At 31.9% G+C, this 25,850-nt stretch overlaps 4 protein-coding genes across 9 annotated transcripts; 2 read left to right on the forward strand and 2 right to left on the reverse strand.

Annotated features, from left to right (window-relative positions):
* Positions 1-231: 231 nt before the first annotated feature.
* LOC117242988 (facilitated trehalose transporter Tret1-2 homolog) lies at positions 232-11,527 on the reverse strand. 6 transcript variants are annotated; one of them, XM_033510074.1, is made up of 7 exons: positions 11,277-11,527; positions 8,459-8,714; positions 7,776-8,057; positions 6,975-7,031; positions 2,798-2,933; positions 1,875-2,194; positions 232-1,582 (listed from the first exon to the last, which is right to left on the reverse strand). In XM_033510074.1, the coding sequence occupies exons 3-7, from the start codon at positions 7,836-7,838 to the stop codon at positions 629-631; spliced, it is 1,530 nt and encodes a 509-aa protein (XP_033365965.1). In that variant the 5' UTR covers positions 7,839-8,057; positions 8,459-8,714; positions 11,277-11,527; the 3' UTR covers positions 232-628. The 6 variants fall into 6 exon arrangements, with proteins under 6 accessions (XP_033365965.1, XP_033365968.1, XP_033365966.1 ...); XM_033510077.1 differs by having other exon boundaries at positions 8,459-8,742; XM_033510075.1 differs by lacking the exon at positions 11,277-11,527 and adding an exon at positions 10,973-11,132.
* Positions 11,528-19,327: 7,800 nt separating this feature from the next.
* LOC117243173 (DNA-directed RNA polymerases I, II, and III subunit RPABC2) lies at positions 19,328-20,399 on the forward strand. Its single transcript, XM_033510422.1, has 3 exons — positions 19,328-19,534; positions 19,843-19,995; positions 20,064-20,399. Exons 1-3 carry the CDS (start codon positions 19,506-19,508, stop codon positions 20,272-20,274), a joined length of 393 nt encoding a protein of 130 aa, XP_033366313.1. The 5' UTR covers positions 19,328-19,505; the 3' UTR covers positions 20,275-20,399.
* Positions 20,400-20,656: 257 nt separating this feature from the next.
* On the forward strand, positions 20,657-22,248 carry LOC117242305 (bridging integrator 3-like). Its single transcript, XM_033508850.1, has 4 exons — positions 20,657-20,838; positions 21,010-21,117; positions 21,215-21,389; positions 21,452-22,248. The coding sequence occupies exons 1-4, from the start codon at positions 20,831-20,833 to the stop codon at positions 21,959-21,961; spliced, it is 801 nt and encodes a 266-aa protein (XP_033364741.1). The 5' UTR covers positions 20,657-20,830; the 3' UTR covers positions 21,962-22,248.
* LOC117242288 (activating signal cointegrator 1 complex subunit 2) lies at positions 22,031-25,816 on the reverse strand. Its single transcript, XM_033508828.1, has 15 exons — positions 25,698-25,816; positions 25,565-25,614; positions 25,376-25,453; positions 24,982-25,142; positions 24,450-24,834; positions 24,155-24,372; positions 23,893-24,078; positions 23,657-23,812; positions 23,470-23,563; positions 23,231-23,401; positions 23,054-23,176; positions 22,842-22,978; positions 22,629-22,749; positions 22,364-22,541; positions 22,031-22,239 (listed from the first exon to the last, which is right to left on the reverse strand). Exons 2-15 carry the CDS (start codon positions 25,577-25,579, stop codon positions 22,100-22,102), a joined length of 2,163 nt encoding a protein of 720 aa, XP_033364719.1. The 5' UTR covers positions 25,580-25,614; positions 25,698-25,816; the 3' UTR covers positions 22,031-22,099.
* Positions 25,817-25,850: the final 34 nt, after the last annotated feature.

The raw sequence follows: 25,850 nt of genomic DNA on the forward strand, positions 1-25,850 counted from the left end.
ATACGAAAGTGTAGATAATAGAATGATAACTCTGATTCGATACGAAATAAATCATAATCACGCTTGCAGTAGACACTGTTATATACCGTTAAAAATATTAGCACTTCACTTAAGTGTAATTCAATTACAAATCGATGGTTCAACATTCGAAGGCAGTTATATAATATTTAACATTTATTATTTAATATAATGCATATAATATTTCACATTTATTATTTAATATAATACATATAATATTTAACATTTATTAAAGGTACAAAAATAAGTATATTCTTAAATTACTTTAACAGAAAATAAACATAGATGGCAGGATGACAGGCAGTTGCAACGTGGTTTCATAGATTAATTAACAGTTATAAACTCAATAAGGAAGCTAGATTTGCAAGGGCTGATATTTTTAACGAATGAAAATCTCGATCAACCTTTTCTAACATTCCCAATCTTTATATTCAAACTTTTCGCAAACATGAAAAAGATTGTTACGATTTAGACAAAGTTGAGAGTATTTTCACCGTTGCATTGATATTCAGATATATAAATAGAATCCCTCGATATCATTTTTTTCCGCCTTCAAAAAGTCCATCATTTCCTTTTTTTTTACTAAATAATTCGTATAACCTTCAAGTAACTATAGTTTCCTCCAGAAACATATATCATATTTACCATCCACCATCTCCTCTTCCTCCGGCGTGTCAACCACTTCCTTCTTCCTCGAGAACATATCTTCGATCTCGCTCAAAGTCTTTCCCTTAGTCTCAGGTAAGAAGAACGTCACAAATAACGTTCCCAAAAACGACAGCACCGTGAAAAATATGAAAACTCCATGTCTGCCCATGGCGACCTCCATGTCCGGGTAGGTTTTCACCGTGATGGAACTGAAGATGTAATTGATACACGTAGTCAATCCTGATAACGCTTCTTTAACCTTCGTTGGATACACTTCGCCCACCATGGCGAATGGGATCACCAAGAAACCAAGAGTGCTTCCAAAAATGTACATAAGTATACATATCACAGGTATCAGGCCACCATCGTTTATAGAATATCCTTTATCCTTCAATAATAAGTACACAGACAATACTCCCATGAAAATTGTCATTGCAGATCCAGAAACGATAGAAGGTTTTCTCCTTCCTAACTTTTCTGACATGCACGACACTAGTAAAGTACCTACTAATCTTGTTAATCCTATCAAAACTGCCCCCAAATTGGGATCTATAGTGACTCCAGCGCTTTGTATAATGTCCACTGCGTAGTAGACGATGATGAAAAGTCCGGAGAATTGCTGGAAAAAGAAATAACCGAGCAGGATTGCAAAAGGTACCATGGCGTTCCTCTTGAGCATATGTTTCATAAAATTTTGTTTCTTTCGCTGAAGACGTGTTTTCAATTCTTCGTAGAGCTGTGGCGGGGGAGGCACGTCTTTTGGGATGCCGCGGAATTTTTTCAACACCTGTAACGCCTCGTCTAGACGACCTCTGTCTCGTAACCAGATCGGGGTTTCTAGGACGACGGCCAAGGTCAGTACGGCCGAGACCAGAGGAAACAGGGCGCACATCAGAGCCACCATTCGCCAGTCGTCCTTTGGGAGAGAAAGATCGTGAGTCGAACTGTGATTCCTGATTACTAGACTGCGGATTACTCTTTACAAAAATTTCTATTTTTCATAAGAATTTAGTATTCTGTATAGAGTATGAATTTTAAATTCCTGATTAATTTCTTAACCATATTAATTCTACGCAGTTCTTAATATCTTTTTACTTGATTCTTTCCAATTTTGAAGCTATAAATATAACTGTTCTAAGATTTTTAAGCAGATGCATATATCACAAAACTTTTTAAAGAAAGAGAATTACATACATAACTTTCTTTACCTTGAAAATATAGCCGAAAATATAAACGACAAGAACACCGATGGCGATGGATACGCTGGTCCATGTGATCATAATTGATCGCCATTTTGGAGAAGAAACCTCCGCGCTATAAACTGTGGCTGGTACCGAGGCCATGCCTGTCGCGATTCCAGAAATGATTCTGCCTACAAGAATTTGTTCGTATGTTCCAGCTAAATAAATGACGAGCCAGCCAACGATGGACACGATAGACGTTATCAACAAGCTCAACTTTCTTCCGCGTCTCATAGTGTAACCAGAAACGATGCAACCAAATGGAATACCTAGTGCCGTTGCTGTCGCTATGGATTATGCAATTGGATTATTAATTTCGATGAAGAAGATCGCACAGGTTAGCTTAGTTCTTACTTTGGAAATAATTCAATCCATTTGGGACCAACGCTGCGATATTTCAAGCAATTTACAATACATCATCGAATTCTGTATTTTAACACTATGGCTACGAATTTCAAATATTCGTTCAATATATGTATATGTATAGATATATATATATATTTTTTTGTGTATGTCTTCCACCTAAATTCTACAATTTTATGAAATTTGAAAGAATTAAAGCATTCATAATATTGTGAAAAACCGCTCGTTGGTTCCCAATGAATTGATACTTTGCAGTTTGACTAACGTTCGTTATTTTATTCCACCTAATCCTTATTCGATAAACAATATTTTCGAAGCTTGTTCATAATTTGTATAAATTTATCCATATATTACCACAAGAGAATATCCAAAAGTATATTTAATTAATTCGAGAAAAATCAAATGAAATACTAGTAAATAATACCTTAATTGCTTTAAAAATTTTCTTTCATTCGCTTTGTTGAATATTACCGTGTTAAATAAATTAATGGAATTAAATTCATCGAAATTATCGAGGTAGTACTGACCTATCCAATTGGCTTGAACTTTGTCGATTTTCACGTCACTGGTAGGTGACATCAAAGGTGTCAATGCAACTCCGCTATAGCCAAAAGCCATGGAAGGACCCAAAACCGAGGAGTTCGCGCACAGCGACATAATTATCTGCAAACGAATATTTTAGAGATACTTTATATCGCAAAATCTTAATTTATCGATTAATTCGATAGAGTATAAATTAAAAAACAATTTGTTTGCTAAATAATTACAAAATTCAATTTGCATCAGAGTATACTATGTAGAGTGTTGTAAATTACTTCGAGTAGATTCTTTATTATTTATTGCCATCATAATTTTTAAAGAGATTACAATCCTATTAATTCTTCTGAAAGATACACGATATATTAATTATAAAATTTCTACATTATATAAAGATCTATGTCTTTTTCATGATAAACTTCTATTTTCGTGTTTGAATCCGTAATTATAACTATTATAATTGCTAATGGCTGCATGCAAATGAATAGACACTAAAATGTATAGTCGATTATAGACGTACACGTGATCAGTTAATTATTAGCATATTAGGTATTTAAAAGATTACTGTGATCATAAAGTTAACTCGTCCTTATTGGGAAGTACCTAACAATTTAATGTTAATTATTACGTTGAGTTATCAGACAAGTAGAAATTGATGATTAGCCAAGCAGCATATTCTGATGGACGAAATTTAATGAAATTAATGATAGATAAAATATGTGATACCATCTTTGATCAATTTTTCAATTAATAAGAAACTTTCAATAATATGAATTGAGATTATACCTAAATATCAGCGTAAACACATTAAATCTGATTACAAGATAACGCTAACTTCTCTAACAACAAAACAAAATGTTCTCTCAGCAAACAATAAATATTCAACAATTTTACACTTATGAATATGCAATTTACTATTATCTTAAACGGAAAATTCCCAACTTGTTCCGCATAAGCGAGTCTATAACACATAATCAAAATAAAAGAATCGAAAATATACATCGTTACAACGTATCTTTTCTAAAGTCAGTCCTCAATTAAAGAACGAAGATAACGAATGAGCAAAAGAATAAAATTTATTGTAAATGCTAGTAAATCAGGAGGCATTTTTTCTGAAACAATCCTACTATCGCTGAGAAGCCGCTCGTATGTGACCAATATCGAAACCGGTTTGGGATGAAGGTTTACAAAGAAGAAGAGCAAGGAGGAATAATTAAATTAAGCCTTGAAATGTCATCAAAAGGTTTACGTAAAGCTGCGTTAAGCGTGATAATATCACAGTATTTCGAGTTACGCAAACCTTTCTAATACGCCACCGCGCCTCCGTCTATGGCTATTACTTTAGCGTACTTGTCTCACTGCATTTACTTATTTTCCAGTTGTGCAACAGTCGAGAATTTTATAGAACTTGCGTGGTTGACAAATCATGGTATCTCGCGTGACTTATCTTTTCCATTATCTTTCCCTAATTTTCTAATTACCGACATTAATGATTCTTCCATGGAAGATACCAATAACTTCTCATCGTACATTTCCAAGAAAATGAACGTTATCTATGCCATGAGAAAGCTATGAGATAATTGTAAAACGCGTTAATCGAAAAAACTTCAATAATTTAAGGAGTTGCAGAGTGAAACAAGATGATGAATAGTACAAAAAATGGGAATACCTATTAATTTTGAGTTTGGGTTTTGCAATGTATTAGGTTGTGAATTATATAATTCATGCAAAATGTTGGGTTTTTACACATATATTTTTGAAATTTTTTCGAAAGAAATGAAGAAAAGTCAGTTTACAGAAGAATTCTCCCAGAGGAACTATGATTAATTTAAAATATGCATTATTAAGAATACTTCGCTTGCATTAATGCAACATTTTGGAACACTTCTACTTAATTACTTAATAACTTTTTCTTAATAACTTCTACTCTTTTCTCTAATTTAGTTCTAATCTCCAAAAGCTCGTGGAAGATTAAACGAGAGGTTATAAGCATTTATAATAGCAGAAATTAAGCCTCTCATATGAGTTGTTACGTAAATAACAGACTAACGTATATGGCTCAGTAATTTTTACGTAAGACCTTCTGTTTATCTCCGTGTTTCTCATCTAGTTTAACAACTCAATCCTAGAAAATCCTAGAAAATCCTAAAAAACCGATCTTAACAAGTAAAATACGAAGAATCAATAATATTTCATAATCGATCAAATTTTGTATTCACAATATAATTTTTAAAATTTCTTAAACCACGTTTCTGTTCCAATTAGATAACGTGCAAATGTTTCAAAAAGTTTGATAGCCTTTAGAATGCAAATTATAATAATACGAATTTAAGTACCACTTGAGAAAATAAGTATTGTTGTTCAGAAGTTGCAAGACCAATTGAATAGAACGATTATTATTGAGCCAATGATACGCTTAACTGTTCATCAACAATGATGTATAGAACGCGGCGTGACAAGAATTAAAATGGATGAATATTAATCCAACATTGATCGATTCAACTCAATAACTTAATTTTATTCATAATTTATTTTTCATAATTAAATTTAATTATTATTTATTTTCCAAGATAACTGTAAGGAACAACTCCGTTAGCCATTGTTGCAATTCACGAATGATGTCTTAAAATGAAATGATTATTCAGTGTTAACATATTGCAGACTGATTATGGAAATTTCTACATTTCGTTTAATAACGCGTTACACGTTTTCAATATATTTCCAATGTTTATAATAATAATGCAATCCATGTCCAGTCCAAAGCATAATATAATGACGATAGCCATTTTATGGCGAAAGCCATTTCCATTTTTTCTGGAATAGATAAAACTTGGCAACTTTTCTTGTAAATAATTACAAATTGCACTTTGTAATCTTTTCAAAAAGCAATGATACAAAATGGCAAATTCTTAAAATATGTTTTATTTTTAGCAAAACATCAGCATTTAACGTAGATTACGGATTTGAAATTACATTCACGAATTCAATTAATTACAAAGTAACCATCGCTTCATTATTTAATGTTAATTTTATTTACTAGTTGCTTCGAGGCTTGCGATCGAGAATGTGCTAATCTACAAGTCACACTTATCTCATTTAAAAATAATTTTGCAACTTTACTCACGAATCGACGTCAATATTCAGTTGTGTCAGAAAATTCTAACAGTATATATGTATAATATATATAAAATATAACAAATCAATTCGATTACATAAAGTTTTAACTGCGTCCGATTAGTTCACCTGATAAGTTCGATTTTTCTGAATCTAGCTCTAAGCTTCTAAGCTTCATGAAGTACTTTGAGAACTCGATTCGATCACAGAAATGCTTAACTACATTGAAGCATTAAACCGCTCGTGTGATAAATTCGATTTTTGTAAATTCGTTAAACATTGCGAAGTACTTTAAGAAAGATTAAGAATCAAGATTGTAAAAGAAGAATGATCAAGAATCAAAATTAAAAATTAATCATTGGTAAATATAAAAATAAATGTAATATCCTATCGTTCTCTATAGTAGTAGCGTGATAGTAAAATACTCAAGAGATAAGAACCTTTCCCTTGAAATGACCTCGTTCGATATCATTTGCGTCAACTTCATAGGACGAACAACGAAAGGATATATCAGTCTCGTTATCATTATTATTACCATTATTTTTCTGCACATGCCCGCGATCTGTGTCAAAGACCTCTTAACTCTGGTAGAAATAAAATACCGAGCAAAACGATTTCTCGATAAAAGGTTTTGTTTTGGACGTTGAACATTCGTAATTTATCTCAACGGTTAATGGAAATTTATAATTCGTCGTATCGATTTTTTGTTCGATGATAAATTCTAATTAACCAACTTTTCTTACTTTGACTTCTTATTTTACTCTTCATCGATTCTCAATCTATATTATAATTCTTTTATTCCGTAATATTAGATGATATCAAGCAAACTGATTTGTATATTCTATCCCTAAACGTAATTGCTTTCATGGTTGTTTATCACAAGCAAATGCAATAGCAGCGTTTATAATAGTAATTCAGAAAACGTGGCTCGTTTTTATAAAGTCAAAGAACGTTCTATCAGCATAGATACCATAAATTTTATTCCATCGTATTATTTATTTGAAATGATATAAATTAATTGAAATAAACTAAATGTAAAAAAAGACATTCTACCTGATACATGACACCTTTCTTCTCCCATCTTTTTTCCTCTTCGGGATCTGGTACGAACTATAAAGAAAAAATCATTCAGTTTACATCCTTCGATAATCATGGTACACGGCATAAAGTAAACTAAGAATTTTCATGCGTTATCTACTTTTCTACGATGGCAGATATGGATTTATGTATTAACTTAATGTACTGACTTAAAATTACGATGACTTAATACTCCTGACTTTGTTTGTGACCTTCAACGTTTTTCTTTGAACGTTTGCAGGTACTAAGCAACTACTAAAAGGCTGTGATAACGTAATGACGTGCACTTACTGGCAGAAGTTAAAAAACATAATGAACACTTTGAAATTACTCTATGTTATCTGTCTTCTGAGATTCACTGATCGGATTTGAAAATACCAGAAAGAGATAACAATCCGTGTATGAACATACAATAATTTTTAATGTTAAATATCTAAAAGCGAAAGTGAGATATGGTGGCGTCAATAATATGTATGGGGTTGTTGGTCCTGATCCGTTGATAATTACCCTTGATAATTATTGATCAGTTATTGATTAAACAATAATTCCTTGGTATTGTCTTGGACTTATTTTTCATGTTATGTACAGTTTAATTTATGTTAGAAATATGTATAGTTTCCATTGATAATTATTTTGATAATAATTCTAATTACACAAAGTACTGCTGCAGTGCAAATTAATTAAAAATATCATACAAGAAATTATCGTAATGGAGAAAGAGATTCGATAAGGTGGTAAAAAGTTATGATGAAAATATTTTTTAGATAACAAGATTACCTTGGTCTCCAAATGTGTCTCCACGTGCCCGTTCGAATCATTCATTCCGTTTACTATACTCATTTTCAAATATGTCGTAGTAAGTATTCTTTTAAACGTCACTTCGCTCGTGCTCTCTTAACTTTGTATTCTTTCATCTAATTAATTATTTTACGTCTACATACAAGTTCTCTTTAACTTTATCCTTCGTTAAGGAGAATGTCCTCGCGTCCACGATTAAAGCATTAGCACATGATTAACATATTATATGTCATATCATAATATATCATGATTCGATCATACCTGTGAGATAAACATAAAAAATTGATATGAAATATGAACTCAGTCGCTGATTGACTAATTAGCAATCATCGATCATCGCGATTTCAGATTGATCGGAGCTGATAAAATGATAAGGTATTCTGTAAAATAATCACAAAACTCTCGATGATTGAATTCGAATGACGGCATTATTGCAAAATATTTTAATATTCGATGTTTTCAATAGCAAATAATTTATCATTTAACTAATTTAAAACCGAATTTTTGTCTATGGTAAACAATGTAATAAATTGTAAATTATGTAGAAGCAGATTTCTTCGATGCTAAATGCTTCAACACCAGCGCGAATAATTTAACTATCAAGAAATATTGCACAAAAATTTTGAAAATTAAGTCAGCAATCAATCTCAAATTTAATTTACCTTAAACCAAAATTCTTCCAAAATATTCGGTTTTTCTTTCTTTAAATTTACAAAGAATTCAATGGACTGTCTTCATCCGAATCACTGAGCTCTTCCCACAAATACGGGTCCCACATTCCCGAGAATAATGTCATAAGCCAGAAATCCCCTAAGTAAACCAGCAAGACCTTTTTCCACAGGAAATAGTTAACTCTCCAGCGATTAAAAAAATTCTTGTTCTCGACCTCCTCCAGCAGTTGCCATAGATTCATCTCCCCTTCATGTCAAAGGAATACTTCATTAAACTATATAACCAAGTTACACACAAAAATTCCCTATCTTCCCTCCCCCCACAATTGATATAAACAAAAAATTACTATGTCGCAATATTTCCTTACTTTTTTAATCAATGTTCCGACTATTACACTGCTCTCTACTTATCTAGATATAAATGCACATATATTAAATCATACTCTGACTCGTGTAATATTATGAGTAAATTATTACTTCACATGTATTTAACCTCTTGCAATCTTCGAACTTTCATGTTTCGACTTTGGATTTATGTAATATTTGATTTGATTTATGAAGTATTTGGAATATTTGTAAAAAATATTTAACATAGAGTTGAAATGAAGTATCGTGCATATTAAAACAACGTTTCCATATCTTGCTCGAGCTTGAAATATTCCTTACTAGAGAATAAGAAACTTAGAAAACAAATGTTAAATAAAATTTCTTGTTAGAAGAAATCGATTGGATCGATAATGATCGAAAGAACACAGCAGGGTTTAAACAAATGTATAATAACGTAGTCGTATTGCAAATCGTGTAATCTTTAATATTTTGATACGCGAGTATTTTAACCACTTAACAGAAGATTTTCGTGTGACAGCAGTAAAATCGAATGATTCCTTTATATTTCCTTAGAAAATTATTAACAAATAAAAGATTATTATTTTACGAGTAAAAAGAGATATTCGTGAACTAAAAAATAAAAGTTGCTTTGTTGATCTTCCTTCACTGTTATATCGGATCGTATGCAATCATTGTCATGTTTTACAACGATGTAATCATCGTTTGCATGCAGTGTTGCACTTGATACACTCATCAGAATCTAAAAATTACGAAGTTTCTTAAGGTTGCATAACTTGCGCTGAGATTATACGTACCATATTTCAAACAAAAAGTATGAAAAATTACACGAGCTGTACAATTTCGAAGGAAAATGAGCTTTTCTCGATAGATAAATTGAGTTTATATCGATTAAAGGAATATTTGAATAAGAAATAAAATAAAGATCGAAGGTATTATAAACAAACTTCGTTTTAAATTGTTCAGCCAATTATTTCCTGTTATTGTACAAAGACGCGTTTAAAGATTTAGTAAAGTTCGAAAACACATACTTACAAATAAATGTAATTACAGGTAAATAAACCGACTTATATAAACTATTGCAGTCAGATAAACAACGATCCTATATGTGCAGATTATCAGATTAGATTATTGATTATCACGCTGTCTTGTCATCTCAATATTACATTTCATATACATCGCGCGCATATTATTGACTTTTACACACGCTTATCATCAGGCTCTGGCGCGCCTTGCTAAACGAGTTTCAACTTGGTTATTTTTTTCGAATTCGGCTCCACAAATTTATGTGGATGGTTTTGAAGCATTGTGCTTTTGATTTATACAAAAAGCAAAGTCGATTTTCTGGACCAGTCATGCAAGTATCTCTTCTTATCGCACTTGCCCATTATATGGATCGTTCTTGCAATTAGTCTGGCTGATATTTTTAGCCATTAAACTTTATGGCTTTAAGCTACATGTTATAAATTGAAGCACCTATACATCAAAATGCATGCATAAAAGTGATAGAATCATCCTCATTAGTGAATTCAGGCAAATCTGTGCATTGAGGAATTAAATGTATTTACTGAAGTAATTTGCAGAACGAGAATATCACAAATTTTCAAATTGTAGATTACGATAAATTTTCCATTCATTAATTTCTGTTAACAAAATGAATATTATATAAAATTGTTCAGAATTGACCTTACTTAGTCACATGAACGATAGCAGCTACTGTTGTCAGAAGATATTTCAAACATAAAATAATGTTGCTTTAATAAGAAGCGTTGTCAACAATAACAAAGCTAAGTCAATTGTCGATGCCAGTAATTGAATATAAATATAAATACAAACATATATATTTACATACGCAAATTACACAGAATTAAATACTGAAGTATCCTCGCACAAAATACTGTGCGAATTACGATACTAATTACATGTCTTTATCTTAGAACGACGATGAGTATATTTTTCAGTTAATCATCGAAAAATAATTTTATTGTATTTTATTATTTTTCCGGCAACAATTTAAATCGACTTAAGTCGATATCTCGAGAAAGATTACGAAAGAAACTTTAGCATATCTGGGTTAAATGTACGCGGAATAATTTACTAAAAATACCAAATTATAAATCAGTCTACATATACATCTCTACTGTAACCACACAGACTCACTTTCTTCAACAAAACTCATCGCCGAAGCGTCTCCACAAAGAAACAACCTGAAACTAACTCGTGAATCAATTCCTTTCACTATGCTTCCATATCCACCAATCATTCGCGTCACAGTTTCCCAGATTTCCCAACCACAGATTTCACAACCACAATTTCCCTTCTTCTTCAATCAATTCTCACATATATATATATGCATCTTTCTTTCGTTTTATCTCACAAAACATCCAACAAAATGTTTTCCTTCCAAACGAATCTTTTTTTCTTTTATATATTTCTCGAATATTTTAAGAGTGTACCAATGTACCAAGATTGAAGATTCTTTGTTCGAATGGTTCCAGACAGACGTTAAAACGCAGACGATGACCTGGTACAGTTGCAGCCGGGAGGACAGCCACGCGGAGACTCGTTATTCACTGAATGCAAGTCCGGTTTCATCCGCTGGCAGTGGACAGACACGAGTTTCTTCGTTCCCGATCGTCGTGGACCATTCACATCCGCGGCTCAGTGGCGATATTCCGCGTCTGTCGGCACGCGATCACGCTGAAACATATATACTGCCGGCGAATTCCGACAGATAAAGGAACCCATTGCGTAAAATGGTCCGAGCGAACGTAGCTCGTCGCGTGAATCAGCTATCGGTACATACATCGTTCCATCGACGTATCGGAGCTTGGTCGAGTTGTAAATGCCGACAGGGACCCGGGTGCTACATTTTTTCCTTTTCTTTTTCTTTCCTTTGTTATGAATTCTTTGTGTGAATATTATGAGCCACTCAGAAGTAGTATGGTAACGCACAGTGGTTACGAAATCACGACATAAAGTTCGAAACAAATCTGAAAGTCATATCGTGGCTACAAAAAATATTTATATATGGTTGTATTTATCGGGGAATTTATAAATGCTAATTAATTGGATTCAAATACATCAACACTGAAACTACTGCCGTAATACATGTACCTAAATTTTCTGTATAGAAATCAGTATAATTCAAATGGTATTAAGTAACGTAAACAGACTTATTATGGAATCTAGAATCTCTCATAGGTTTAATATGGAAATATAAAAAAAATATATAATATAAATATATAGAAACGCATAGAAATATGGAAATATGGAACACTACAATATCTCGGCAAGTAACCAACAAAATCAATCGGCAATAGCGTAAAGTATTTTTAAAAGCAAAAGACAAGCATAGTCACGTTTGAGTTTTGCTTGAAAATCTGTCGTTGAATGCGACTGACTCTTGTACTTAAAAGCGTATCAAAGTACTGGAGAGACAAGTCAAATAGCGAATATGTATTAATTTCGTTGTGTTTTAACGTTAGTTTCATTGAAAGGAAGTATGTTCGTCTTTCTGGGAAGCTTTTCGAATCAGGTGCGTTCCGTATTAGGTGCAGTTACCCTAATTATATCTCTGTTTAAATGAAAATCAATATTAATTTTGCCAAAAATATTTGTATGTGTTTAATAATTGTAAAAAAAAAGAGAAAATCCGAAATTTGCCATTTTGTCGCGTTTGGTTGGTTTTAGCGTTTAACTTCGTCCCTTTTAGTAACAGTTTCACAGGACTACAGATAGTTGACGCGGTGAAGTAAAATACAGGACCTGCCGGAAACGTTTCATTGGAAAATACGAATATGTAGAAATACTTTTCGTCGATCGAGGTTCTAGATCTTTTGTAAGCACCTAGGTCAGAAAAGTATTTATGCAGTCAATTGTCTGTTATATCAATAAATAGAGCGCCGATGTTAATGCATTTGTGGGATACAGAAATGCACAGTGCACATGTAATATGCAGAACTGAATAAAATATATAAAGTACAATACTCGTTGCAATATTAAATATTACAACGATTGTAATAATTAAATATCATAATATCGAAACGTAGAAATCTATGTAGATTCGTAGGTTATTTTAGCTATGTAAAAATATGAAATTGCATATTTAATACCTATTGTATGCTTAAGACGATCGTTCATGCTACGCGAATAAACTAAATAAATTTTTGCTGTAACTGCTCCTCAACTTCTATATTCATTTTCAGATTTGTTTCAAACTTCACCAGAACAATCGTGATAATCCTGACTTGTCACAGTACCAATAAAACTGCAAAATGTTTTATGTAACACACGCACACATGACATATGCGTAAAATTCTTCTATCGCAATTGGTCAAATATTTACATACATATACTACCAAATCCTCCAAAATAACGCTGTGTGATGACGTGAAAAGTAATTCAACCTATAGCAGCTACAAAATGTAACGTTGCATTCCTGATTAATGAAACGCAACGTTGGCCTTTGAGTCGATTAATCAATGAAATTAAGCAACCACTGTATTCAATACTTGAATTTCCTGTTGTCTATGCTGATGGCTAAACAATTTTGTAAGTCTAAGTCGGACATGCATGGTATGCGGAAGAACGTTTACGAAAGTCATCGAAGCGGAAGCGATGGCCACATGTCGGTAGATTATTGTGTATTTAATCAAAAAGGCCTTGAGTCGGTGTCATAGGTCATAGGTCAGGTTGATCGTTGTCGGCAGGTTTTTCATGGATTAGAGACAGACAAACTTGAGATCCAGTTTAATTAAAGCGGATCAAAATGATCATTACTTGTATCATGTCTATTCTTACTTACATCTGTCATAAAAGATTTATATTCAAAAACAATATCTTACGACATCTCCTACTTACATTATGATTCATATAGGAAGTAATTCATATATCCTAAGACGTTTCCTACTTATATTGTGATTCATATAGGAAATAATTCGTACGATTTGTTTTATCGCAGATGATTTGCATTCTTCAAAATTAGAGGTTTATCTAGAAGATATTTGTTGCAAATTTTATTCGCTAAATTTATTATCTGCCTAGATTCAACATTAGTATCTTTAGCCTTTGATTCCCAGATGCATGGTTTTTTTTTTAAGTGGAACAAAACAATTTGAAATTGACAATTTATGGGCCATCATAAAATTATACAAAATTCGTATTCGTACCATTTACAGTAGATAACGTTGCTTACTAAATGTAGATTATATTGCTAAATGATAACATTTTGTATTTGAGAGTTAATATAATACTACAATGAGATGAATTCGAATAGGTGTAATCATATTTCTATCTTAACGACAGGCATTATTAATTTTGACAAGAGCTTATGCGTGTTCTTAGAGTTGAAAAAAAATAACATGCAATTACAGAAAGAAAAGATCTAGTCTTAAAAATGCACGAATGTCAACGTATCAGCCTTCAGCGAACAGAACGAAGTACATTAGCGCGAACGCACGAGCTCAATTGAAGTTAATTGCGTCAGCAAATAAATAAACCGAGACACTTCAACGTATAAATTGGGTAATTTTCTTCGTGTAAATTAAAGCTTTCCTAGCGAATCGCTTGCTCGATATTTGGGAATTAATTTTCTTCCGTTTCTTAAGAGATTGCATAACGCTATATTTAAAAAATTCCCTTCTCCTTAGACATAAATCTTCTTATAAATTTATTTATAAATTCGTTACGGTCAACGCAAAGATACCCAAAATTTTCTCATTCAAATATATAATAGAAAATTAGAATAATAGAAAAATTTTTAAACTACTCCCTTGAATCTTCCAATTTTTATCACAATTATTCGTTTTTTAATTGGGCATTTTCAGTGGAAATATTTGGAATATTGCCAAATTTTACGACCGAAATTTCCTCATTGACTCGCCAATTTTCTTTTCAGCATCCATTGGACAGCCTGCTGGGAGAGAAGAAGACGTCTCGCGTTACTTAACACGATGACTCTACTCTTCGTGTGGAAGTTCTCTGATTCCGTAACGGAGCGAAAGTAAAGGTAAGCCTTACGTTCGCTATGACGGCCGAGCAATTATCGTTCCACCTGTGCGGTTGGATTTCATCTCCCGAAACACGTTCTCGTTTCAAGGCCAAGGACACAGCTCAAGTAGTAGAGGGAGGTCAGTGTTCGCCGGTGTCGATCTTCCACCGCGTCAGCATGCTCCGCTTTTGACAGGAAATGGAAAAATAAGACGATCCGTTTCTATGTTGCTCGCCAACTTAGCGAATATCGTCCTGTGTTTCGCACGTGAACCATTCAGAAAGAAGATCTTCCACGTTTCTACTCGTCTTTCTCCGAATCTTAGTACGTTGAGTGTCTTGGTAGTCATCGGTGACTCAAGTTACTAAATTGTTTGTAGTGATTAATATTTAATATTTCATGATATTTGTAGAGAAAGGTGAGCAAATATAACAGAAGATTCTGCGAAGATTAAACCGTACGGTGTAGTATATTTCAATTTGTCGCGACTCGCAGGGTAAAATGTTTAAAATTCGTATGGCAGTCGACCTGTTGAAACAAGCCAATCTGAATCTCTTAATTAATATTAAAATAATATAACGTTAGTATAATGTAGCATCGAATTTGAAGATAAAATTCGATTATTTTTACTCGATGCTCCGTTGCGAATTTTCCCATTACAAATTTCGAGAAGAACGAGTTACCAGAATCTGAAACAAAAATTTGAGAAACATGTAATAAAAAAGAAGTTGTGGAATTTTTAAATGGGGAATATAACTTGTGGGCTACCCTGTACGTAATATCCAGTAAAAAAAAATTGCTAATTTCCTCATGAGTCTACGAAAATACCAATTTAAAAAGACTATCAAAGAATTGGAAACGCAGGAACTGTTAACAGAGGCGGCCGATGGATTTCCATTTCGTTTGTTTTTTTTTTTTTCTTTTTTTTTCACTTTTTTTCCATAAACGTAGAACAAAGCGTAACAGTACACCTGTGCTCTTGGCATTTTTGCAGGCATCGTGTTTTATCGATCTAAGTAGATATAGGTGTTCGTAATGAAATTGTATTTTGAAACTTCGAGCAGATGATTCGTCACGTGTTCTCGGGCTCGTAATCAGACCAGCAGCGTTAGAATTCGAATACGAGAGTCGCGACTAATGTTATGTCTCAAGTAACTTTAGCATGAAAGATAGTTCATCATTTTCAACATTCTTTCCTAACACGACTTAGATAAATAATTTTTTATGTAAAAATGAATTTCTTCTTAGTTATCTCTAAAATTATCTTTGATATTCCAAATAACGAACCTGTTTCTTAGAAAAACTCTACTTCTTGAGAGTTTTCTATCCTCCACATTACATCTTGATTAATACATTCTATTTCTTCCTTTTCAAATAACTTCTTGCATGGATTTTTATAATTTAAGGATCTTTAAAATGAGCCGACATCTTCCAAGACTCGATTCCCTAGAAATAAAAGTTAACGCTCTCTTTCTTATCCATAAATCTACAAATTTATTTTATCTTCTTTTAACAATCGAATTTCAAAATATTCTGCTATCCGATAGCTCAAGACTATCTTCACTGTGACAATTTAAAAAATCTGCTAGGCATATTTCACTTACATATTTTACCGTCTACTCTATTTTCTTGTCCGTAAGTTTACAGATTCATTTGCTCCTTTATTTTATTATTGTTACATTTCAAGATATTCCGCTATTTGATAGACAAAATTTCACAGAAACTGTTGTATCTGTAGCATTTTTAAAAATATACACGTTCCCGCTAATAATTCAAATAAGAATAGGAAACAGAGATGAGTGCCATCTGGCGAGGGAATGATTTTCAACTAAAAATCGAGATTTAGTAACAGTAACGTAGAATGAGCTAACAGGTCGACGAATAGATATCGTGACGTCATAAACCAGAGGGAAAAGATAAGAAAAGATAGGAAAAGAGAGACGGTGAGGAAAAGCATGTTAAGTTAGGTTATGTGCTCCTGATACTTCATAGTAAATTAAATCGTGCGACGAAAATTAATAAATTACACGTTTTCTGATATTGGTTCGTGCACTGTCAGAGTAGCATTACAAGGATAAGGCGGTCTTAGAAACACTCGTGTCTAGTATTCATGGGAAATTTTATTTTAAATAATTAGTTATTAATTACTTAGTAAGGACGTGTTTCGAAATGATCACGAATTAAGCCTATATTTTTTTGTATTAATTTCATATTCGCTTCCTTGTTATTAATATCGTATTTTTGCGTTTGCACGCGTAAAGCGAATCTTTTAGCTACCATCTGGTGTCATTTTTATGAATATTCGATGAGTGGTTTATTTTTTGTCCAACTACATTTGTTAACAACCTGTTCTGATATATTTTTAACCTTTTAACGTATTTACAAGCTTACTCCGTACGCTTACAGAGTCATATTTCGATGTATAAACCGTGCAGAACAATATTCTACAGTTATTATAATTATACAGTGCACGAAGTATTCTTTATTAATTTATACAGGGTGGTTGGTAACTGGTGGTACAAGCGGAAAGGGGGTGATTCTACGCGAAAAAATAAATCGAAAATATAGAATAAAAATTTTTCGTTCGAGGCTTTGTTTTCGAGAAAATCGACTTTGAATTTTCACTCGGTACGCGTTCGATACGTTATAACGGATCTCACTGTAGATCGTTGTCTCGATGGAAAAATTAAAAAAAAAAATGTTTATTCTATATTTTCGACTTCTTTTTTCGCGTAGAATCACCCCCTTTCCGTTTGTACCACCAGTTACCAACCACCCTGTTTAATTGAAAATCATTTATTACATACGAAATCCAAACAGATTCAGTACTGGAAAATAGTTTATGGCCTAATCGAAAACACGCAATCGTAAAAATTCGCGAATTATATTTGTAGCTTTGCTGGTTTTTACTTTTTGAAGCAATAATAACCACGTAGCGGTGAAACGGTGCAACTAATCGCTATTGCCGTCCTTATCGCACAATATAGCGCTCCTTGTTTACAAATAAAGGAGCTTCTGCCATCCCTCGATACGGACTGAAAAGGCGTCATGTTTCTAGTTCTGGACAATTTCGATAAATGGCGAAATATCTTTAGTCTGTAGATAAGGAAAGCAATAGTGGGCGACGAGGACAGACGTATGTCGCGTGCGCAGCGTTAGATAGAGCGATTAATAATAGCGAAATTATGAATTTTACAAAATTCATGTGGTTTCTATATAACTAAAACGTTCCAGTAAACGTTTAATTAAAATTAATCAGCTGTTTAATCATTTAATGGCCGGCCAAGCGATCCCAGACTGACCAACCCTAATCCCTCAATGAGAAGTAACGTGAAGATATGACGCACACTATCGCTCTCTCCTTCAATCGTAGTTCGTATTCTCTGTTTTTGTCGCATACTATCTCTCTCTTTCTATCGTCACTCCTAACGTCTATCTTTGTCACGCATTATTTATCTCTCTTTCTATGGGCGCTTCTAAGCAAATAGTTAGACTTTTGTCTTCGGACCAGCCATATGCTGCCATCAATTAAGGAACAAAGGAACTGAAACTTCGAGCATTTACTGATTGATGGTAGCACATGGCTTGTCCGAAGACAAAATCAAACTCCTAACTCTGAAACGTGTTTCGGACAAACCGTGTGCTGCCATCTATTAAAGAAGGACAGAACTGAAACTCGGAGCGTTCATGGATAGATGGCAGCACACGTCTTGTCCGAAGGCAAAATTTGAACATATTGCTCTGAAACGTATCTTGGACAGTTCATGCACTGCCATCTATTAAGGAAAGATAGAACTGAAACTTGGAGCGTTCATGCGTAGATGGCAGCACATGTCTTGTCCGTAAGGTCGATGGAAAGATACAGTGATAGTGTGCAACTAAGACAGACGATATGAACGACAATAAAAAAAGAGGGCGATAATGTGCGAGAAACTATGATGAAACTATAGACTATATGAGGGGTGATAAAAGGAGACAATGTCCGAGTTTTTCACATTTGCCGTATTCTAACTTGCGAATGTTTGGAAGGGAAGGGGATTGGAGGTGGACCAAGTTAAAGATAAATTATAAGACATTCAAATTCACTTACTTATTATGTTTTAAAAATTATATAATAATTAAATATACGTAATTAGAGTTAGACGTAATTAGAATTAATGTCACTGATGTAGTTTGGATGTGTTGAAGATCCTGCGATTCCCGTTACAGTTTCGTGATATTGTAGCAGAAACAATCCTGTAAAACACAGATAAAATATTAATTTCCTTTGTCTCGAAATATTATAAATAAAATTTAAGGGTACTACAATTATTTTTGAATAATGTTATTTTTAAATAAATTTATTTGATGCTATAGAAATTACTGTAATTATCCAGCTAGTATTGCCATGTTTTTTATTATTATTTATATTATTTATATTAATTTGCAATTTTCTACATAATATTTCTATTGTCTATTTATTTTCTGTAACTTATCTGTTTATTTTCCATTTCCACAAATCAATTATCTTTGATACTCATCCTAGGAATTTTTGCACGAGAGTAGTGGTATTTTCAATTCGTGTTTACGTGTTTAGTATTTGCTTGGCTTTTGTACTCATCGTTAATTACTGTTTCCAACGAAAGATATTTTAACAAACTGCAGAAAAAGTAATTGAGTCATCAATTTGTATTAACAATAACATTTATTTGATTAAAAAAAATGGCAGATGATGATTTTGATGGAGATGAGTACGTAATATTTACTGAACTGGTATCTTATACATGTCCACTTGTGTGTATTGTAGTTTTATGACAAAAATTTATTGATATTTTGAAGAATAATTATAGTCGTAAAGCTTTTAGCAGTACAACTACTTTCAGATGAATGATTTCTTGTTAAAAAGATTCCTTTATCACCTTATTACACATAAAGTTAAACATAACCTAAAAGATATTTAATAAATTATTTTAACGATCTAGTATAACATTTCTTTTATACAATTATATTTATTTCAATTTAAGTATATCAAGATCGTTGAATTTTTCCTCATTTACAGGGTAGCAGATGATTTTGATGATGTAGATGATGATGACAACATTGAACTAGAACCTCAAGAAGAAGATGGAGAAAATATAGAATTATTAGCAGCTGGTGAAGCTACTGGTGGAGTGCAAAGGTCCAAAAGAATTACAACAAGATATATGACAAAGTAGGTGATGTTAAACAAAAACTTTTGATGTTAAAAATAATAAAAATACTTTAAATACGTGCTTTTAGATATGAAAGGGCAAGAGTACTAGGGACAAGAGCATTGCAAATAGCTATGTGTGCTCCTGTGATGGTTGAGTTGGAAGGAGAAACTGATCCACTGCAAATTGCAATGAAAGAACTAAAACAAAGAAAAATTCCAATTATAATTAGACGTTACTTACCTGACAACAGTTATGAGGATTGGGGTATAGACGAATTAATCATAATAGATCACTAAATTCTGCTTAATCTTGTACATACTAAATAAAGATGTAAGGCAATTTAAAAAATATCAAAGCTCATTGTATCTATATTATTTTCAACTTTGTATAACTCATTTTAATAAAAAATATTTAGCAACTATATTATTTGCGTATATATATTTTTGCAGTTATAAAATCCTTTAAAAAGGAAAGAAAAAAAACATGTTTATATTGCAATTATGTCAGATTTAAACGTCAAGTTGACGTTAGAAATATGACAGTTGAGGTTAGGAAGTATTATGTTAAATTTGAATAGAAAAAGAATCAACTTTTTTCTATTACATAATTTCTTTCAATATTTATTGATAAGTTTTATAAAATGAACATAATGAAGTATGAAAATATATAGATCATTTTATCTTGTACTTTATCTATTGAATACTAGATTAGTAACGATAAGACTTTGAATTGCTGTGGACGTCACTGTGTTCGATGTTTTCTTAACTAATAATCGTAATAATCTATTCATGTAAAACAACTTTGATTGATGAAATATAATATTATGAAGATTTGTTAAATTACGGCAATAATATGACGTGGTGAGTAATATCATTTATAATTATTTATTAATCTAATGGGTCTAATAGGTTAATCTAAATTATTCTATTATGAATTATAATATAATATACATATAAAATATCTATTATAATTAGTCTAATTAAAGGTCTAATAGGTTACAACACCTCTAAATAATATTACAATGTATACAGGAATCCTTTGAAGAAAAATCATTTGACACAGAGGCCTACACCAGCACCACCTCTATTAACTCATTCAGAAGACAGAGAATTAGATATTGCAGTTCAAAGACTCATTTAGTATGTATATTTATTGTTAGAATACTTGTTGCCATGATGTATTGAAATATATTAAAAAAATTTCGTATACTTAAAAATTTCTTATTTGTTTTTCAAGCGTTGAAGATACAATTAGGAAATTAACAAAGGAAATGAAAAAATATATAGAAGCTGTGCTAAATTTAGATCGAGCAGACCAAAGGTTGACATTAAACCTAACAACTTGTGGTTTAGCACATCTCAGTGATGAATTCAGAAATGTAGTGGAAAATTACCATTCAGTAACAACACAGGTAAGTTTACAGATTGTTTTTACATGATAAGAAATATCATGAAAATTTTGCTCATTTATTAGATTGGGAAAACAGTGCAAGAAATGGCAGCTCTCTGTCAAAAAACTTTCATAGAACCATTAAAAAAATTACGAGATGAATTCATTTTAATAGCTGCAGCAATTGCCAAACGTGAGGAACTGGTGACAACTTGGAAATACTCTTATAATCGTGTCAAAAAATTGCAAGAGAAAAAAGACAGAACTGCTAGTCATATCGCAAAGTTAGAAAGAGAACGCAGAACAGAAGAAGCAGCTGCTAAGGACTTGAAGACTGTACATGCTCAATTACTTGTAGAACTACCAATGTTTTTAGACAAGAGATTGGAATATATTAAACCTAGCATACATGCTGTAATCATGATACAATTAGATTACTATGGGAGTGCAACTCATTTATTTACACACTTAATGCCAGTACCAAACACTTCAGGATCGCCATCCAGTGCTATGGTACCTGAAGACGAATACCAACAAGCAGTCACTAATCAAATGAATAGAATAAGAGCTCTTACAATAGTTAAAGATCATTAAGAATCATAAAAATTTCCTAAACAAATATCTTAGCAAAGTTGTGATAATTTAAATACTGAATCTATAAAATTAACATAGGTACGAATGTATTTATCACATGGCAGTATTTACATTCATATTGTAAAAGTATCGATAGATTTATGATGGAACCATTCCTTGATTTCGTTTCCACTGGGCACCAGAACGACGATTGTGATTAGCGCGTTCCGCCTTCTTGGTGTTCTTTTGCTGCCTATTATATAATACAGCTTTCTCTTGTCCTTGACCTTTAGGATTACCTGCACATATGAAAACAACATCATTTTAATACTGGAATTGATAAAAAGACACTAATAATGCATGCTGTATTTAAGTGTAACTATTAAATTATATTCAGCACTTTATAAAAATTGACAAATATACCTATTACATTCGGTGCACCTTTTCCACTTCGCATTTGCCTTTGTTGTTCTGCTCTAGCACGTACCTCCTCTGGATTTTGTACAAAGCAGTCTCTCCCATTTTGGTCATTCCTTACATCTTCATCTTCTGACTCCGTTTCAACTTCTTCAGTTTCAACCTTTTGTTTCTCGCGAAGAACCTAAAATTATCGTTCGTTAATTTTTATATAATTATGTTAATAGTGTTAGTGAAGACTATAATTTAACCGAATTATATAAATACAAACTCTAGGTATAGTAAAGGGTCTTAAATCTGCTTCGGTCGAATCATCCTGTGTACCACGTATATCGCTATTATCATAAGTATCATCATACTCGTCATCGTATACATCTTCGACGAGACTGTAACTGTAACAAATTTTGTTTATATTCTTGTTATCTACAAATATATATTTTTATATGTGTTATATGTATTATTCAGAGTAACCTTGAATTCTTACTTTTTAGTTATGTAATCTTTAGGTATATCTATGATTTCTTTAGATTTTTTAACATATATATTATCACCCTTTAAATTATCAAGCATATTAATATCCAGTCTTTCAATACCACTAGCTACATCCTTAACTGAAGTTTCCTAGAAAAATAGTAAGAATATTTACATGTTTATAGTAGATTATGTATCGTGATGCAAATAATAAAATGTTCTTACTGTATAGGTTGGTAGTGCACTAGGCCCTAATTCCATCAATTCTTTTAATTCTGGTGGTAATGAATCTTCTAGTACGGCATGTATCACAGCTGCACTATCATAATTGTAATACTCCAAACTTGTCTGTAAAATAAATGTTGTTAAATGCACGCAATTCTTTCATATTAAAATAATTACCTCAATAAAACCTTCATCTAGATGATTTAAAATATCTTTAACATCAGAAATAAGAACAGCCAATTCAATAGAATTCTTTGCCACAGTTCGTTTCTCATTTGAAGATTTTATGTTTTTAGATATAGTTGTCTGACTTAAAATACCACTAGGTCCAGCTGCAGCTACAGGTTCCTATGAAAAGGTAATATTATGTAAAAGCTTCATCAAAATACAATTTGCAAGCCATTTCTCAAACTTACATTTACTTTATTAGAAAAGCTAGTATCTGGAATATTGGGTCTTCCAATAATTGTGTTGACTGATTTCACAATATAATTACATTTTATTGTATCACTGAATAATATTTGTTAAGTATAAAAAGATACCATCATATATTTATCTGTCTATCATTGCAATCATAATAGTACTACATTAACAAAAGGATACGCATCAGGACAAATATTCGATAATATAGTCAAATCTAATTTAACAGGATAAAATTGATCATAATCTGTAATAAATTCTTTTTCAGAAATTGCTAAGGTTAATAAATTAAGATATTCGTCCACCCGTTCCTTTACCTCTGCCTCCTTTATCATACTTCTAAGCATAATGTTATAATCATAGTATGTTATACATTGGATGTGTTATACTTTGTAATTTAAATATACATATACACTTACAAATTTTCTTGAATAGTCAATATTGGTTCATATATAATAATACGAAAAAGCTTCAAAATTTCAATCCTTATTACATCCAGACGATGCTTTAATTCTATATATTTCGGCATATTTTCATCATTATATGCTAAGTTCTTTAATATTTTATACATCTCAGGTATTGTGTTTTCATATACTGAAACAAGTCTAATGATAAATGATAAAATAAACTATTCAGAATACTTAGAACAAATAAGGACATAGTTTAATTAGTTTAACTTACTTATTCATAAAATCCACTGTGTGAAATATACTCACTGCTGGAGAATAATTTGTTAAAAACACACCAACAGTTGATGATATATCTAGAACATATAATATCATATCTTCCAACTGGAATAATGTAAGCTTCGAGGAATTAGTATCCTGCTTTGACAGTGAAACTGCTTCATTGGTATATATAGAATCACTACCAAATTTCCTTTCAACATTTTCAAAGGCCTAAACTAACAACACTTATATTTAATTCTGTTTTGATAAAACATTAGTTGTTCTATATATTGTATCTAACACCTCACCTCTATAAGACAAGGAACAGCTCTCTGAAGATCATTATTATACTGCGGTTCTAATGCAAATAAAGAGTTTAAGATCCTTTCCATTATTTTTGCATTTTCTCGACCATAAAGTTGGCAAAGATCAAAGATGATGGGTACCGTAAATATGTATTTTTCATATAATAAATTTCCAAGAAATGGACGGTTCATATATTCTTCAGGACTTTCTTTATTTGTGACAAGTCGTGCAAAAATTATAAGTACATAGTGACTTAGTGTTTCTAGAAGTTCTAACATTTCTGGGCAATTTGGAAAATTTTCTAAAGCATAGAATGGCGGTGCATCTTGTAGAAAAGATACCAATGTATCTAATACTGAAGTATTAAACACAATATTTGACCAAAATCTAAATAAGAGATACATAAATATATAATATATGTAAATGTATGTGTTAAAAGAAAGCTTTTAATAATTTGATTGCAAATTTGATTATAATCTCATAGAAGAATTATTGAACATTTTCAATGGTACTGTTGTTACTAATTATGCTTACCTATAAAATGGAAGGCTGAGTAACCATTTAAAATCATTAATCATATAATTGACAATTTCTATCCATCGTAGTTTTGCTCCCACAATTTCAGATCCATCATCATTATATATATTAGGAGGTTCATAATGTAAAAAATAGTGGTCACTTGCCCATATTTTACTCTAAAATGATTGCCACATAGAAAGAAACAATTTAACATTTATGATAACATTTTTATAATTTCATAGATATTAATACATATGAGAATTTGTTAACAAGTTATTATTAAATATGAAAAGTGATTTGAAGATGTATGAAAAACTCATATAATACCAAAGTAGTAAGATTTATTAATCAAAAGCTTGACAAATATCAATTGATATATCCACAAACATATTGCTATTTATGTACGTACCAAAGCATCAACCTTTTGGACAATACCATTGGTTTTAATCGTTAGTTTTAAATTTTCTAGTGGTAGAAAATCGGGATTCTGTTAAATAAATGAAAACATTATGCAAGTTTGTAATAAATCGCATTGTTCTAACCTACTATAACGAATGTTTTCATAACGAGACATTATGTATAATAGGAAATAAATTACCTCATAAGGTTCCATATTCTCTCAAAGTATTCTTAATTGTCGCTAAACAACTGCACAAGAAATTAATTGTTGAACAAATTGCGATCCTAACAATGCACGAGCGCTAAGCGCTAGAGTCTTTTCGATAACTAACCTATCTTTGTAAGTTGAAAATTGCAAAAAAAGATTGAAGCCGGGGAATCCCAAAGGACAAACTTTGTAGTTTTGTTAAGAAATTGGTAGTGCTGTAAAAGATTCTGACAGTGACAGTTACTCTTGACATCGTTCAAAAGCTCTGTGTCGTAAA

The sequence above is a fragment of the Bombus vosnesenskii genome, unplaced genomic scaffold (genome assembly GCF_011952255.1).
Source record: "Bombus vosnesenskii isolate JDL3184/JDL3185 unplaced genomic scaffold, Bvos_JDL3184-5_v1.1 scf7180000013265, whole genome shotgun sequence".
In the NCBI taxonomy this organism is placed as follows: Eukaryota; Metazoa; Arthropoda; class Insecta; order Hymenoptera; family Apidae; genus Bombus; species Bombus vosnesenskii.

Excerpts from the sequence above, each read along its gene's own strand:
- LOC117242988 (XM_033510074.1), bottom strand. The coding sequence starts at position 7,838 with ATGAGTATAGTAAACGGAATGAATGATTCGAACGGGCACGTGGAGACA. Across the intron at positions 7,032-7,775 it reads AGACACATTTGGAGACCAAG|TTCGTACCAGATCCCGAAGA; the intron begins GTAATCTTGTTA and ends TTTTCTTTATAG. Across the intron at positions 1,583-1,874 it reads TTTTCGGCTATATTTTCAAG|GACGACTGGCGAATGGTGGC; the intron begins GTAAAGAAAGTT and ends TCTCTCCCAAAG.
- LOC117243173 (XM_033510422.1), top strand. The coding sequence starts at position 19,506 with ATGGCAGATGATGATTTTGATGGAGATGA. Across the intron at positions 19,535-19,842 it reads GATGATTTTGATGGAGATGA|GGTAGCAGATGATTTTGATG; the intron begins GTACGTAATATT and ends CCTCATTTACAG. Across the intron at positions 19,996-20,063 it reads ACAACAAGATATATGACAAA|ATATGAAAGGGCAAGAGTAC; the intron begins GTAGGTGATGTT and ends ACGTGCTTTTAG.
- LOC117242305 (XM_033508850.1), top strand. Across the intron at positions 21,118-21,214 it reads GCAGTTCAAAGACTCATTTA|CGTTGAAGATACAATTAGGA; the intron begins GTATGTATATTT and ends TTGTTTTTCAAG. Across the intron at positions 21,390-21,451 it reads ACCATTCAGTAACAACACAG|ATTGGGAAAACAGTGCAAGA; the intron begins GTAAGTTTACAG and ends CTCATTTATTAG.
- LOC117242288 (XM_033508828.1), bottom strand. Across the intron at positions 22,750-22,841 it reads AAAGATTACATAACTAAAAA|TTACAGTCTCGTCGAAGATG; the intron begins GTAAGAATTCAA and ends AATTTGTTACAG. Across the intron at positions 22,240-22,363 it reads AGGTGCACCGAATGTAATAG|GTAATCCTAAAGGTCAAGGA; the intron begins GTATATTTGTCA and ends TCATATGTGCAG.